Raw genomic sequence first — 13,624 nt, 5'->3', positions numbered from 1 at the left:
AATGGTGGTGTGGATTAAGATAGCAGGGGTGGTGTTGGTCATTATTGGATTTTGGGGACTGTTGGGCATGGAGATCTGGAAGAGACAAAGAAGTAAAGGATACAATGAGATTGGAGGTGCGGAGACACGTTGATAGATGTGTTGAGATGACGAACGGAGGGCACCGAGTTGTCCGTTTGTTATATATTGTGATGGAATGCAAGTAAAAAAAGTGTCCCGCAAAGCTTGATCAATTACCAGACCCTATGCTCGATACCACGAGATGTATGCGGCATTTGATGCAACCTCGACCAATCTTCAAGCTCACTTTCACTTTTACTTTTGAAGTCGCCTTTTGCGCAGGAGTTGACCTAGAAAGCCGAGTTCAACGCTGTCATATTCTCTGACTGAGCAAAAGTTATCAAGAGAGGGAACTAGACAAGATGACGTCTTGACAAGTCGAGCACATGTGAAGGGTTGAATAATTCTCGTCAAAACACTGACGATGGGGTTGCTAGATGGTATCATTTGGCACGCCTGCATGAATCGTGCGTCGGCTATTATTGTACCTCTTCCACATATCCCAGGGCCTCTCCCACCTTGACCTTCATTCCCTGTTCAATGTTCCACTTGAACCCGCCTTTCCTCTCCGTGCCAGTGAAGCCCTCGTCGAGGCTGGGTCTTATGCCCTTTGGCGCCTCGAAGACGAGTACGATGGTGCTTCCCAGCTGGAAGCCACCCATCTCTTCACCGCGCTTGAGAGAGTAACCCCCCAATACGCGGCTAGCAGAAGTGTACGAGGCCTCTGCAAATCCGGAGTAAGGCTCCCCTCGGGCTGCGGCTTCTTCGGCAGCACGGTCGGCGGCAGTGTCGGTGGTGAGGCTGTTGGTGCGCAGTTCGCGATCGAAGTTGATCTTGATGGAGCCGACATTGGTTGCGCCGACCGGTGTGTAGGAGAAGAAGCCCCATCGCCAGCGGCCGAGTAGCACGACGCGCTCGTTCAATGTGAACAGGCCGGGCATGGTGCGTTGCAGGTATGGGGAGACGCTGTACAGTTCACCGGCGAAGTGACGACGCGACTCGACGACCCAGGAGACGGGAGAGTGGAAACGGTGGTAGTCTCCTGGGGCGAGGTACACAACACAGTAGTAGAGGGCTGTAGGTGTCTTGCGAGACGCGGGCGCCCACCATGGGCGCTCGGCTTCACTCAGGGCCATTTCGGCGCGGACCTCGGCTTCTGAAGAGGCGGCCGGTGGCGTAGATTGGTCGGTAGGCATCTCTGCTGGCTTTCCGCCTTTGGGCCATGGCCCCGAGAAGAGGTTGGGGAGAGTGTAGGAGATGCCGTTGACATTGGCGAATTCCTCGTCGGCACGGACCGTGTCCTCTTCGTCCTTGGCCGTTTTGATGTGCTCGCTGGCAATGACCTGCGAGTCTGCGACGTTTTGGGCGGGCGCACTGGGCTTGGTGGAGCCCAGGAGAGCGTCGAGGCTATACGTCACGCCCTTGACTTGCTCGACTTCGCCGTGCTCGATGGTGCCGAACTGGATGACCTTGCCGTCTGCGGGAGACAGGACGGCGTTGGGGTTGGGGTCTAGGGGGCGGACTCCGGGCTTGAGGGTGCGGTAGAAGAAGGCGGCGAGGTTGGGGTAGACATGGAGATCGGGCTCCGAGACCTCGGAAAGACTGTGGCTGGTCAGCACCGGGGGCGTTTGTGTGGGCAGGGCAGCGCGGCTGCTACTCACTTGACGCCGAAGATCCACGAGTAGAGCTTGAAGCCGGGCACGCGCAGGTAGTACGGGATGTCGACTTCGTTGAAGCGCCCCCACACGCGCGAGAGGGCCTTGAGCGGCAGCGTCGACATGACCTGGACTGTCCATGGCCCGCTCGGCCGTATCCTCTCGCGCTTCTTGGGGCGGCCCTGGCTGTCTGCGCCGCCGTCGTCGCCATTGTGCCGCTCGGCCGCCGTGTGCTTTTCGCGGCGTTGGATGCGATACAGCTGGAATGCGCCGAGGAAGCCGATGCCCAGGGCGATCGGGATGGGCTCCCACTTGATCTTGGTCTTGCTGAGCGCCGCGCTGAGCCGCGACCTGAACGACTCTTTGCGGTGGAAGTTGTGCTTGTCACATGTTGCGCGCGTCGTGGAGAAGGTGCGTGGTGGACATGGGCGGGAATATGCATAGGGTGTGGCGCGCGGGCGCAGAGGAGCTCGCATGAGCTGGCGGGAACAGGAAGACGCCATGGTGGTGGTTCAATGCATCGCCAACGGGCAATTCCCCCAGCAACGATGGCAGCAAAGGCGAAGACGTCGCGTCGTCGAAGGGGGGGAGGGGGGGGGGGAAATCGGCGTGCTCGGTGGGTTTGGCCAATGACGTATCCACCTGCAGCGGCTCTCTAGCGCACAGCGGCCATGGCTCCGCACGCCCGCCATGCTCGACCTCGACCTGCACTGTCAACTGCTGCATCGCGTGCGCAGAGGCTGCGAATCTACCGCACACGTTGGCACCGACGCCCGCGTTCAACGTGCGAATTGCCCTGACAAGAGAATACATATATGCACCGTAAATGGCAGGCGTGACGGTGGCTCCCCCCAAATACGGTTGTTGATACGGACACGTCGTCACTTCTCTACCTATACTCTACACGCGCAGCTGCACCCTCCCGGCGACCATGGCGGAAGATGCGCAGACCATCAACCTCAAGATCCTCTCCCCCTCGGCAGAGGTCGAAGGCGGCGTGAACCTCGCAGACGTACCCGCGTCGACGACTGTCAAGGAGCTGCGCAGCCGCATCCAGGATGCGGCGCCCTCAAAGCCCGCACCTGAGCGCATGCGCCTCATCTACCGGGGCAGAGTCGTAGCCAACGATGCCGACACACTGGGCAATGTCTTTGGGCTTGACAATGTACGACGGCCAACGGCGAGCAGCAAACGCAGGCTAACGGTGAATGTAGATTCGCGAGAGCAAGGACCAGAGCCTCCATCTGGTCCTACGAGAGCTCCCTCCTGCTGCTGCAATCTCTCCAGTAGCGCCTGCCCCGCCCTCTTCAGCCCTTCCGCCCAACCCTCTCCGTCCCCAAGCTGCAGCGCTACCCGCAAACCCGCTCCAAACGAACCCCTTCAGGGCGCTGCCACAGGCTCGGCCAGATTCACTACCGACCTTAGCACAACCGCACCAACACCGTCTTCCGGGTGGTCACGCACACGTGATACCCATTCCTCTTCCCCCACAAGTGCACCCACATCTTGCTCAGCCCATGGCACAACAGCGAGAACACGACGGCGAGCGAGCTCCAAACACGACGTCTGAGCAGCCTGGGCAAGAGACACGGAGCCCTGCTGATGCTGCGCAAGCACAGCTTCCGGGTGCACCCATGGGACTGCCCAATCTTCCCGGTCATGGCGACCAGGCACTGCGGCGGGAAGGTATTGGGCCCAATGGGGCGAGGTGGACCGTCACATACAACCACGTCAACTTGCCTGCGCGAGTTCAGCAGCCTGTTCCTGCATTTGCTCTTCCACACCCACTAGCCTTCGCTCGTCCACCAATCCCACCAGGCCTTCTTCCCTCAATGGGCCACGACAGTGCCCAGCGCCTGCTACCCCGCATCCAGACCATCTTCCAGGAAACACAACGGGAGATGGAAAATGTCCGTACGCTGCTACTGTCCACTCGCGAGCCAAGTACGCACATCGATCGACCTTTGGTATTAACCTGGCCCCCCTTGCAGCTGCCCGTTTGGCGAATTGACCACATACGCCAACATCTGAACACAATCAACCAAAACTTGAACGTTGTCGAGCGAGCCCTTGCCCTTCTTCCTACCGATCCGGAAGTAGTAGCGCTGAGACGTTCCTTTACCGAAATCAGGGTAGATGCGTTGGAACTGAACATCATACTTGATCGGCAACAAAGCGTTGCTGTTCCCAGTCAACCAAGTACCTTGGCTACGTCCACAGATCCGCCCACTACATCACAACCACGGGAACCCAATGCTCCGCAGACGGTGTCTACAGATGCACCAGCCGAATTGTTCCTCTTATCCAGCCCACAAGGACCTGTTGGTCTTCTTTTTGACCAGCAAGGCACATACACTACGGCTCCCATGGTATCCACATTGCCATTCCAGAGCTTCACAACCCAGTTTGCCCAGAACAGACAGCTTATTGCTGGGCTAGGGCAGCAGATGGCACAGGGACCGACCCAGCTGCATGACCAACTGGCCAACCTCCAACCGACACCAACACAGCAGCCAGAGGCCGGTGGTCAGGCTCACCATCAGAACCAAGCGCACAATCAGGTACAGAACCAGAACCAGGACCCAATGGCAAATGCAAACGCGAATGCGAACCAACCGGAAGAAAACGATCGAATGCTCAACGTCTTTGGGCACCTGTGGCTCATTTTCAAGCTGGCTGCATTTGTCTACTTCTTTGCAGGAGGTGGTGGTCTCTACAGACCCATTATGCTCGGCATTGTTGCTGGTGTGGTTTACCTGGCACAGGTAGGTGCGTTCCAAGAGCAGTTCAATCTTGTACGTCGTCACTTTGAGGCCTTGCTCCCCGTTGGAGCCCTGGCCGACCGTGTGGCTCAGCCCAACAATCAACGCCAAACCCAACAGCGAGGCAATCTGTCTCCAGAGGAAGCGGCGAGGAGGTTGTTGCAACAGAGGAGAGACCAAAGATTTGGGTGGATCAGAGACAGCATGCGTACAGTCGAACGCGCTTTTGCTCTGTTCGTTGCCAGTCTGTTCCCTGGTGTTGGAGAGCGGATGGTACACGCGCAGGAGGAAAGGGAAAGGCTTGAAAGGGTGGCAGCTCAAGAAGAGAGGGAACGTCAGGAGGAAGAGACGAGGAGAAGGGAAGAGGAGGCACAGGCACAACGCGAACAGAGAGATGCGAGCAAGTCTGAGAACCATGTCGCGACGCATGAGGGAATGGATGCAGGTGCGGGCACCAAAGGCAAAGAGAGGGCGACAACAGCCGAGGAGGAATCCTCGGGCTGAGCTTCTTGATATTGGAGTGCAGTTTTATTACACTCATGTAGCAGTTTCCAAACAGATACCCAATGCTTAGACGTCAATACATAAATGTCATCCTAGCTGCACCTCGCTGCAACGCGTGACTGGGTCTGGACAAACTGCCGGTCAGCGGAAGTTGTTCCGAAGTCTGCATCTGGGGGCGCCTGCCATGTGCAATACCAGGGTCCATGCTAGCGCACAATCAGCTAGCACACCTCCGCACGCACGCCCATGCACCGAGCAGCTCCTCGGCGCGTTTCGTCTTCCTTTGTTCCGCCTTGCGTCGCATACCTTGACTTTTGGGTTTGCTGTAGACGTCGATTCTGAGATTCCGTGAACGGAAAGGGGCCTGACTTGAATCCCCAACTTTGGAGACTTCGTGCGGCCAGCCAAGCTATGCCGGAGACGCCCAATCCAGACTACGGAACGGTCATACAGCATCGCGGAACAACATAAAAGCCAAGGTTAGAGGAATGAACGTCAAACAGGCGGCATGTCTCAACTGCCGCAAAAGCAAAATCAAATGCCGGCGCAAAGAGGGGGCGCCGATATGCGAGCGATGCCAGAACGTCGGCATCGAATGCATCATTCCGTAAGTGGGCTTATACGAACTGCATATGAGACATACGCTGACTTTGTACGTCCACATCTAGCGAGTTCCATATCGGTAGACAGAAGGGCGTGAAAAAGTAAGCGATCAGTTTTGATAACATCATCAAGGCTGACAACATGGAAGCAAACGATCAGGCCTAGAGAAAGCCATATACCAAGTCGAGGAAGCCATCAAGAAGAGGAAGTCAGATGCAGCTGCGAGTCAGAGTACGCTGCAACAGCTGCAACGACTCTTGAACGAGGCACAAGGGGACGATGACTCCCACCAGAACCTAAACCCGGACACGTCTCCGGCCTCAGAAGCGTATCCACAAGCATCGGCAAACACTCTCGTTGGCACATCAAGCGACGATCAGCTCGCTGTTGAAGATGTCGAGAATCCGCTCCAGCTTCTCGCTCGGGCATCGGACCTACGAATTGCAACACCACAATCGTACAATCCGAGCACCGCCAGCCCAGAAGGCAGGTTCAATGGCAGCGAACAGAGCGCATTTTTGGACGTTCATCATTTCTTCCTCCCCATGAAGGCAAACCTTGATCAGGGTTCAGGGTTGGATCCGATCGACGTCGGTCTCGTGACCAAAGATGAAGCTGAGATGCTTCTACAGTAGTAAGTTTGGCACCGATATCCTTATCGCAGATACACACAAGTGACTTGTACCATCTAGTTTCCACAGGAAACTAGCGCACACACGCTGGGGACTCGATCCGTTGGTACACACGTTGCCATTCGTTCGGAACCGCTCAGCCTTTCTGTTCACTACGTTACTAGCCATGACAGCCATTTTCCTACCAGAAACCTCTGCCCTGGCCAAGAGACTACTACTGCATCGCAGATTCCTGGCCGAACAGGTCATCACTCGAAAGTACAGATCTGTTGAAATCGTGCTGGCTTTCATGGTTAGTATACCTTGGATGCCTCCAGGATCGCATGCGAGCGATGACGATACCAGTCTCTACCTGGCTACAGCATTATCTATCGCGCTGGATCTAATGTTAGACAAAGTAATCACACCGTCTACCTCATTCGATCAGGAGCTCGTCAGACAAATACCCAAGGCTGAATGTCTCCATGCTAGAAAAGCACTGGCTATGGATGGCTTCGAAGATGTTGACCCAGACTCGGAATGGGGCCAGCGACTTCTGCGTCGCAGAGAGAGGGTATGGATTTCTCTGTTCGTATTGGAACGCGGAGTCTGCCTAGCCCGCGGCCGCAGCTACTGCGTCCCCAAAACGTCTTTGATTCAGTATTGCGACAAATGGCACTTCAACCAGTACGCCGACGCCCAGGATGGACCGCTCATATCTATGGCAGTGCTCCGCCGCGATCTCGATTGCCTCTTCGCTGAAGTGCGCACGCGCTGTGACAACTATCGCCTGGTAGAAGTGGGCTCCAAGATTGCTCAGGAAATCGACGGGTCTGTCGAAAGCTTCTTCGATACCTGGTCTCGAGCCTGGCCTTCTGTGATTGCCGATCCAGAGAGTAAGAGTCTGCCTCCGTATGTCGAGATTCTTGTCACACATACACGACTTTCGACCTACTCGATGCTCCTCAATCACCCAAGCGCACCCCCAGAAGTCAAGCGGTCATTCCGCAAGTCGGCACTATCTTCTGCACTCAACGTTATGCGCGCGGCAATCCAAGGCGAGTCTCGTCTCAAGTCGATGCCCAACAACACAGTCACGATGATCTGTTTTGCTGCAAGCATAGCTCTCGCTCTAAGTGCACCCGTACCAGAGGGTAGCGGAAACAAGAAGAGCCTTGCGCCAAGTGTACGACATCTCATCGAAGACACAGCAACGGTTCTTGAGCGTATAGGCAGCACACCGGTTCATCGAAACGGTGCTTCCGTCGTTTACGGTCGCTTCTTGCGCGTTCTTGTCAAGCAGGCGCCGGACATTGAAAGAACGGTCCGAATGCCATCGCACGATCCTGTACCGCCATCCATGGCCATACCAGCCCTTCTGTCGCCGTCATATAAAGTGCACGAAGCATTGCCCGAAAACCATACAATGGGCCCCGATCCGATTTCGAGTTACTGGCCAGATACGCTTGACTTCTCAGCCATGTCGTACCACGAAGTCAATGAGACCGTGACCAACTCTGACCTGTTTTCTACGGCGCTGTTGGATCTGCCTTGGAACGATAGCAACCCGTTATGGACGGACTGGATGAATCTGCCCGACTTCAACTTCCCGTAGTGCATCGGATGAACCTGCTTTGCGCACCCTCTCAGAGTATTCTGGGAATTTTTGGGCAAACCTTCAATTGTAAGAATGTCTTCATGTTGCTTGTTGCGAGTCTGTGCTAGTCGCGGGACAGAATGGATGGCAGATGACGGGTCGCCAAGTGGGAGGGCACTTGGAAGGATGGCACAACCTCGGAATTCGCCAGAGGCTAAACCTCATGTGATTTCGCCGCAAATGAAGCCCCGCTTCGAGCTGCAGAGTCGCTCCATCGTCGGCAGTTGAAATGATGCCGACGGCCGCCAGATGCATGACGTTACGCTACTGCGCGGTTGACGCACGCGTCTGATGGCTTTCGTTCGGACGTGAATTGCAAAGCTTCAGCCCGTACCTTGACAAGCCGGAGCTTCTTGAGTCTCCCGAGCCCTTGGTTTAATTTGACTGCCTCTGCTGCTATTATTGCTGTTACTGTTGTTCACGCGCCTCACAATGGACTCGCTACCTGCGTCATATCGGCTGCTTGCCGCTCTGCCATCGCGGTTATGTTCTCGACGTCCTCTCCCCGCACAATTACGAGCCGCGCGACTCCCACCGCGATGGCGGTTTACGGGTCAGCTGCGCGGCATCAGTCAAGGCGCTCCGACAATCGACCGCTCGAAATCGAAACTATTCAAAGATGCAGACGAAGCAGTCGCAGACGTGCAATCAGGATCAACAGTCCTGAGTGCCGGCTTCGGGCTGTGTGGTGTAGCAGACACACTCATCGGAGCGATGAAGAAACGCGGCCCACAATCCTTGCACTCCCTGACAGCTGTCTCCAACAATGCTGGCATTGAGGATACAGGAGGCCTCGCGCATCTTACCAAGAATGGACAAGTCAAGAAACTCATCATCAGCTTTTTAGGAAACAACAAGGCATTGGAAAAGCAATACTTGAGCGGCGGCATAGAGATTGAGCTATGTCCACAAGGTACTCTTGCGGAGAGGATAAGAGCTGGTGGGGCAGGCATTCCAGCATTCTACACACCCACGGCTGTCAACACTCTACTGCAAGACGGACAGATCCCCGCCAAGTTTGACAAGGAGGGGAAAGCTGTCGGTTTTGGCCAGAAGAGGGAGGTCAGAGAGTTCAATGGCAAGAAATTCCTCATGGAGACTGCTCTGACTGGCGATGTTGCGATTATCCGAGCACACAAGGCAGATGAGGCTGGCAACTGTGTTTTCAGGTAACAACCGCGCTATCCAATGTCATGAATGTTATAGCTGACATTTCTGGAAGATACACCACCAAGGCGTTTGGCCCGATCATGGCCAAAGCTGCACGCCTAACCATCGTTGAAGCCGAAGAAATCGTCCCAATCGGCACCTTTGACGCAAACGACATTGACCTCCCTGGCATCTTCGTCGACCGCATCGTTCCCTCTACTGCCCCTAAAATGATCGAGATCAAGAAGCTTCGAAAGCCCGCTGCTTCGACAGACACACCCTCCAAGAACGAGGCCGCAGAACGTCGCGACCGCATCGCGCGCCGAGCGGCGAAAGAGCTGAAGCAAGGATACTATGTCAATTTGGGTGTCGGAATCCCGACGGCAGCGGCGTCTTTCGTGCCCGACGGTGTCAAGGTGTGGCTGCAATCCGAGAACGGTATTCTAGGCATGGGCCCTTATCCTACCGAGGACGAGCTCGACCCAGACATTATCAACGCCGGCAAGGAGACGGTTACGCTTTTACCTGGCGCCTCGACATTTGACTCTGCAGAGTCATTCGGCATGATCCGCGGTGGCCACGTTGATGTCTCTATTCTAGGCGCGCTCCAAGTCAGCGCATCTGGCGATCTAGCAAACTACATGGTGCCTGGAAAGGTTTTCAAGGGCATGGGCGGCGCTATGGATCTCGTCAGCAACCCAGAGGCTACCAAGGTGGTAGTCGCTACTGAGCATGTTGCCAAGGATGGATCGAGCAAGATTGTCCAGGAATGCAAGCTGCCATTGACCGGAGCCAAGTGCGTTAGTACCATTATTACGGACATGTGTGTGTTTGAGGTAAACAGAAAGCGGGGTACTTTGACCCTTACAGAGACTGCGCCTGGTGTTAGTGTTGAGGACGTCAAGGCGAAGACGGATGCGAAGTTTGAGGTTGCGCCAGATCTCAAGACTATGGAATAGGCGTCTTTCCGTGGCTTGCTTGCGTATGCAGCATGCCTTGGCGATCAATACCATTCACATTAATTTGCAAATCAAATGCGCGAGATCAGGGTGCGCTCCAGGACCACGGAGCGGTGTGCACGTAAACGCCGGGTGTTGTAAGTGATGATGCCATACGTCAAGGCAGCCATTGCGACCTGCTCAATCATGTGATGGATGTCGCACAACTTCCCTGGAAGAACAAAAAAGCATCGCGACGGCGATTGCCGGGTTATCGGTTACACCACCTGGCAAGATCAACTTTGGTGCTTCTGTGTGTTGCGACAACACCCTCGGCGTCGGAGCATGCAGAGTCTCCAATACCGGTGGTGCCTGTCCTCTGGAAAGAATTTGGAAATTAGCTCTAATCGCAATCTGCGACGCCGTTGACAATCTCCCCACGCAGCGGGTTTCCTCGTCGCGGTAGCCATGCGACATTCGGGGCAGCCAAGTCGTCCAAGCGGGGCTTAAAGGCTTCGCACTGCTTGACGGGCCCCTCTGTGCTGTACAACCAAAGCTTGGCTATGCTGGCCAACCAAAAACTCCATCAACACCCGCAACCCCACCAGAAGAAAGATACAGCGCTGTGGTCACCCATGCGATGCATCCTCTGCCCTTGTTCGTATCTCTACACGACCGACGAGGAACACTCGGCAACAGAACAACTCCCGCTTGCACGCGCCGGATCACTAACGCTGATGTCAAGCCTGCCGATCGCCTGTCTGCCAAAGAGCGCTATGCTTGTTTCCAGCATAAGCTTGCGGGCGTTGGGGCATGCTCACTTGACGGCCGAGCAACTCCGCCAATAGCATGTCCGAAAAACCCGATTGCGCCGCATCCCGTGCGCCCGCCCCATGGGGTCAGAGAGGATAGCCCTTGTCGCTTTTTGGCAGGTTGGAGTGCGCTACGACTCCCTGTTGAGAGGATAAGAGAGCTGTCCTCTTCTTTTTCCTTTAGGCTGAGAGCCCACACTGTCCTCCAATCCTCGGTGCACTTCTACTTTCGGTACTCCGACCTGTTGCGAACATGAGCCTTGATAAGATGCACGACGAGAAACTTGAGAATAGGAGCGAAAGTGAGCAGTTGGAAGCGGGGTTCGGTAATGACGGCCAGGTTACCAAGAAGTTACTGGTCAAAATGGATGTTCGGTATGTTGATTCTCTCCTCTCCCCTCAAGATTAAAGTGCTGACAACGATAGCATCCTACCCGTTCTGGCTCTCCTCTTTCTGTGCTCATTCATCGATCGCACCAATGTCGGCAACGCAAAGATCTTGGGCCTCGAAAGAGACATCAAAATCAACGACCACCAGTACTCCATCGGCTTGTGCGTCTTCTACGCTACATATATCGCCAGTGAGCTGCCGTCGAATCTGGTGCTCAAGAAGGTATCACCAAAGATATGGCTTCCGCTTCTAACATCGGTATGGGGCATCTTGACCATGTGTCTTGGTTTCGTCACCAATTTCGCTTCCTTTGTTACCGTCCGCGCGTTGCTTGGCTGCGCAGAGGGAGGGTTGCTGCCGGGTATGGTACTCTACCTTTCCGGCTTCTACCGGAGGCAAGAGCTGGCTCTACGCATTGGCATCTTCTACACCGCAGCATCATTATCTGGAGCATTTGGTGGTCTGCTGGCCAGGGGACTCAATGCGATTGGTCCTGCTGGAGGGCTTGAAGGGTACGTAATACACTTGCCACCGTCCATTGCAAGCATCTAACCGAATATGGCAGTTGGCGTTGGATCTTCATTGTTGAGGGGCTTTTGACCGTCTTTGTCGGTGTATGCTCCGCACTCTTCTTACCCAACTCGATCGAATCCGCCAAATTCCTTAGTCCAAGCGAGAAAGAACATGCGCGATTTCGGCTCGGTGAACAGAGCGCATCTCACGAACGCTTCGATTGGGCAGAAGTCAAGCGCGGAGTGTTCAATGTCCAAGTCTGGCTCACTGCAACGGCGTACTTCGCAATCCTCAGCGGGCTCTACAGCTTTGGTCTCTTCCTCCCGACTATCATCAACAACGGATTCGCCAAGGATCCCAATGAAACACAGCTGTGGACTGTTATCCCCTACGCCGTAGCATCTGTCTTTACAGTGGCAGTTGCTCTACTATCGGATCGTCTAAACCTACGCGGCCCCGTCATGCTATGCACCCTGCCCATTGCTATCATCGGCTACGGCATTATAAGTCAGACTACGAACCCCAAGATACAATACGGAATGACCTTCCTTATGGCAACCGGTATGTATGCCACTGTACCTTGCATCTTATCTTGGAACAGCAACAACTCCGCTGGACACTACAAACGCGCCACTACTTCTGCACTCCAACTCGGGATTGCCAATGCGGGAGGTTTCGTCGCAAGTTTCGTGTACCCGAAAAGTGAAGGGCCACACTTTCACAAGAGTCATGGTATCATGCTGGGATTGCTATGCGCAGCCTGGGTATTGTAAGTTGACCTGATTCGAGATATCACTAGTTTGTGAAGATGTACTGATCAATGCTTTGCAGGGTTGCTGCCAATGTCGCGTGGGTGTGGAAAATCAACAAAGACAAGGCGAATGGAAAGTATGCCGAGTTTGAGGGTAAAGGCGATGACCGCGATCCAGACTTTATTATGGTCATGTAGATCAGGGATGATATGAGTACCTATGACCAAAGAAAAACATCCAAAGGGCTATTCTCTCTCAGTTGAAATGGACTGTACCCTCATAATGTTCCCCTGACCAGCGCGGCATAGCATGGTTTTTGCTGTCTGGGAAGACGTACAGATATCGTTCTGCCTTGTCGACCGCGATGGCACCGACTTGTACGTCCAGACATTCATTCTCGTCACAAACATTAAAATTCGCTTGTGTCAGAAGTATCTACCTTCTGTAACCATTTCACCTCTAGAGTATTTATAGTCTTGGATTAAATCTTTGGAAAAAGCAATCGAGCTCTTGCATACGTCATCTACCTGGGGACCGTTGGTTCTGTCCTAGTCCAGCTTCCACCAGCCTCCACCAGCCCCTCTTCCTTGAGGATCCGCATACTTATCTCTCAACAGGACGTTGAGGATGATCGACCTTGCATGCATCTATTGAAGCTACATGTTCTCGCGATGCGCGACCGGCGCCTACCGCACATGATGGCATAGCTTTGTTGCTCAGGGGACTACGGCCGCTTATTTCGGCTGTACCTAGGTACATTATCGACGAAAGGCGTTCATGCAAGGCGGCCTCTAGAGATGCATAAAATCTACTTTCACACGCGCCACGCATTCCTGATTTTCAGAAAAATGAAGAGGATATGACGCAAGGATACCTAGGTACGTCTTGGATGTCGCAAGTCGTACCTGACAACCGCATGGCGTTGAGAATTCTGTAGTAGCACCTTATCGGTGGAACCTCGTTGCCAATGGCGCCTAACAGCTGTCTGAACAACGTTTGTAGTACGTTGTCAGGGGCAGAGCTGTGACACGACGTTCAAAAATCAACGTGGCTGGGTATGAAAGCCTTGTACTCATTACCCACGCAACGTTACATATTGCTGCTTTACCAACACATCTCAGATTACAGGCTACCCCGGAATTGAGTCTGGGATTCGCAGACAGGATATGTTACGCAGTGCCGCGCATGAATATGCTAAGGCGTTCGTGCGTCCAAAA

General features: G+C 54.5%; 5 protein-coding genes across 5 annotated transcripts; 4 read left to right on the top strand and 1 right to left on the bottom strand.

The window, feature by feature from the left end:
* Positions 1-539: 539 nt before the first annotated feature.
* Positions 540-2,218, bottom strand: ACET3X_001280 (uncharacterized protein; the record flags this gene model as incomplete). Its single annotated transcript, XM_069446553.1, has 2 exons — positions 540-1,662; positions 1,722-2,218. 2 exons carry the CDS (start codon positions 2,216-2,218, stop codon positions 540-542), a joined length of 1,620 nt encoding a protein of 539 aa, XP_069311522.1.
* Positions 2,219-2,646: 428 nt separating this feature from the next.
* On the top strand, positions 2,647-4,981 carry ACET3X_001279 (uncharacterized protein; the record flags this gene model as incomplete). The annotated part of the gene is made up of 2 exons (XM_069446552.1): positions 2,647-2,880; positions 2,930-4,981. 2 exons carry the CDS (start codon positions 2,647-2,649, stop codon positions 4,979-4,981), a joined length of 2,286 nt encoding a protein of 761 aa, XP_069311521.1.
* Positions 4,982-5,469: 488 nt separating this feature from the next.
* Positions 5,470-7,810, top strand: ACET3X_001278 (uncharacterized protein; the record flags this gene model as incomplete). The annotated part of the gene is made up of 3 exons (XM_069446551.1): positions 5,470-5,588; positions 5,733-6,218; positions 6,277-7,810. 3 exons carry the CDS (start codon positions 5,470-5,472, stop codon positions 7,808-7,810), a joined length of 2,139 nt encoding a protein of 712 aa, XP_069311520.1.
* Positions 7,811-8,284: 474 nt separating this feature from the next.
* ACET3X_001277 (uncharacterized protein) lies at positions 8,285-9,960 on the top strand (the record flags this gene model as incomplete). Its single annotated transcript, XM_069446550.1, has 2 exons — positions 8,285-9,021; positions 9,075-9,960. The coding sequence occupies 2 exons, from the start codon at positions 8,285-8,287 to the stop codon at positions 9,958-9,960; spliced, it is 1,623 nt and encodes a 540-aa protein (XP_069311519.1).
* Positions 9,961-11,004: 1,044 nt separating this feature from the next.
* ACET3X_001276 (uncharacterized protein) lies at positions 11,005-12,604 on the top strand (the record flags this gene model as incomplete). The annotated part of the gene is made up of 4 exons (XM_069446549.1): positions 11,005-11,126; positions 11,178-11,654; positions 11,708-12,424; positions 12,487-12,604. 4 exons carry the CDS (start codon positions 11,005-11,007, stop codon positions 12,602-12,604), a joined length of 1,434 nt encoding a protein of 477 aa, XP_069311518.1.
* Between the last annotated feature and the right edge of the window lie 1,020 nt (positions 12,605-13,624).

The sequence above is a fragment of the Alternaria dauci genome, chromosome 1 (assembly GCF_042100115.1).
Source record: "Alternaria dauci strain A2016 chromosome 1, whole genome shotgun sequence".
Taxonomy (NCBI): Eukaryota; Fungi; Ascomycota; class Dothideomycetes; order Pleosporales; family Pleosporaceae; genus Alternaria; species Alternaria dauci.
Note: the sequence above shows the minus strand (reverse complement) of the source record. Positions and strands in the feature narration are given on the sequence as shown.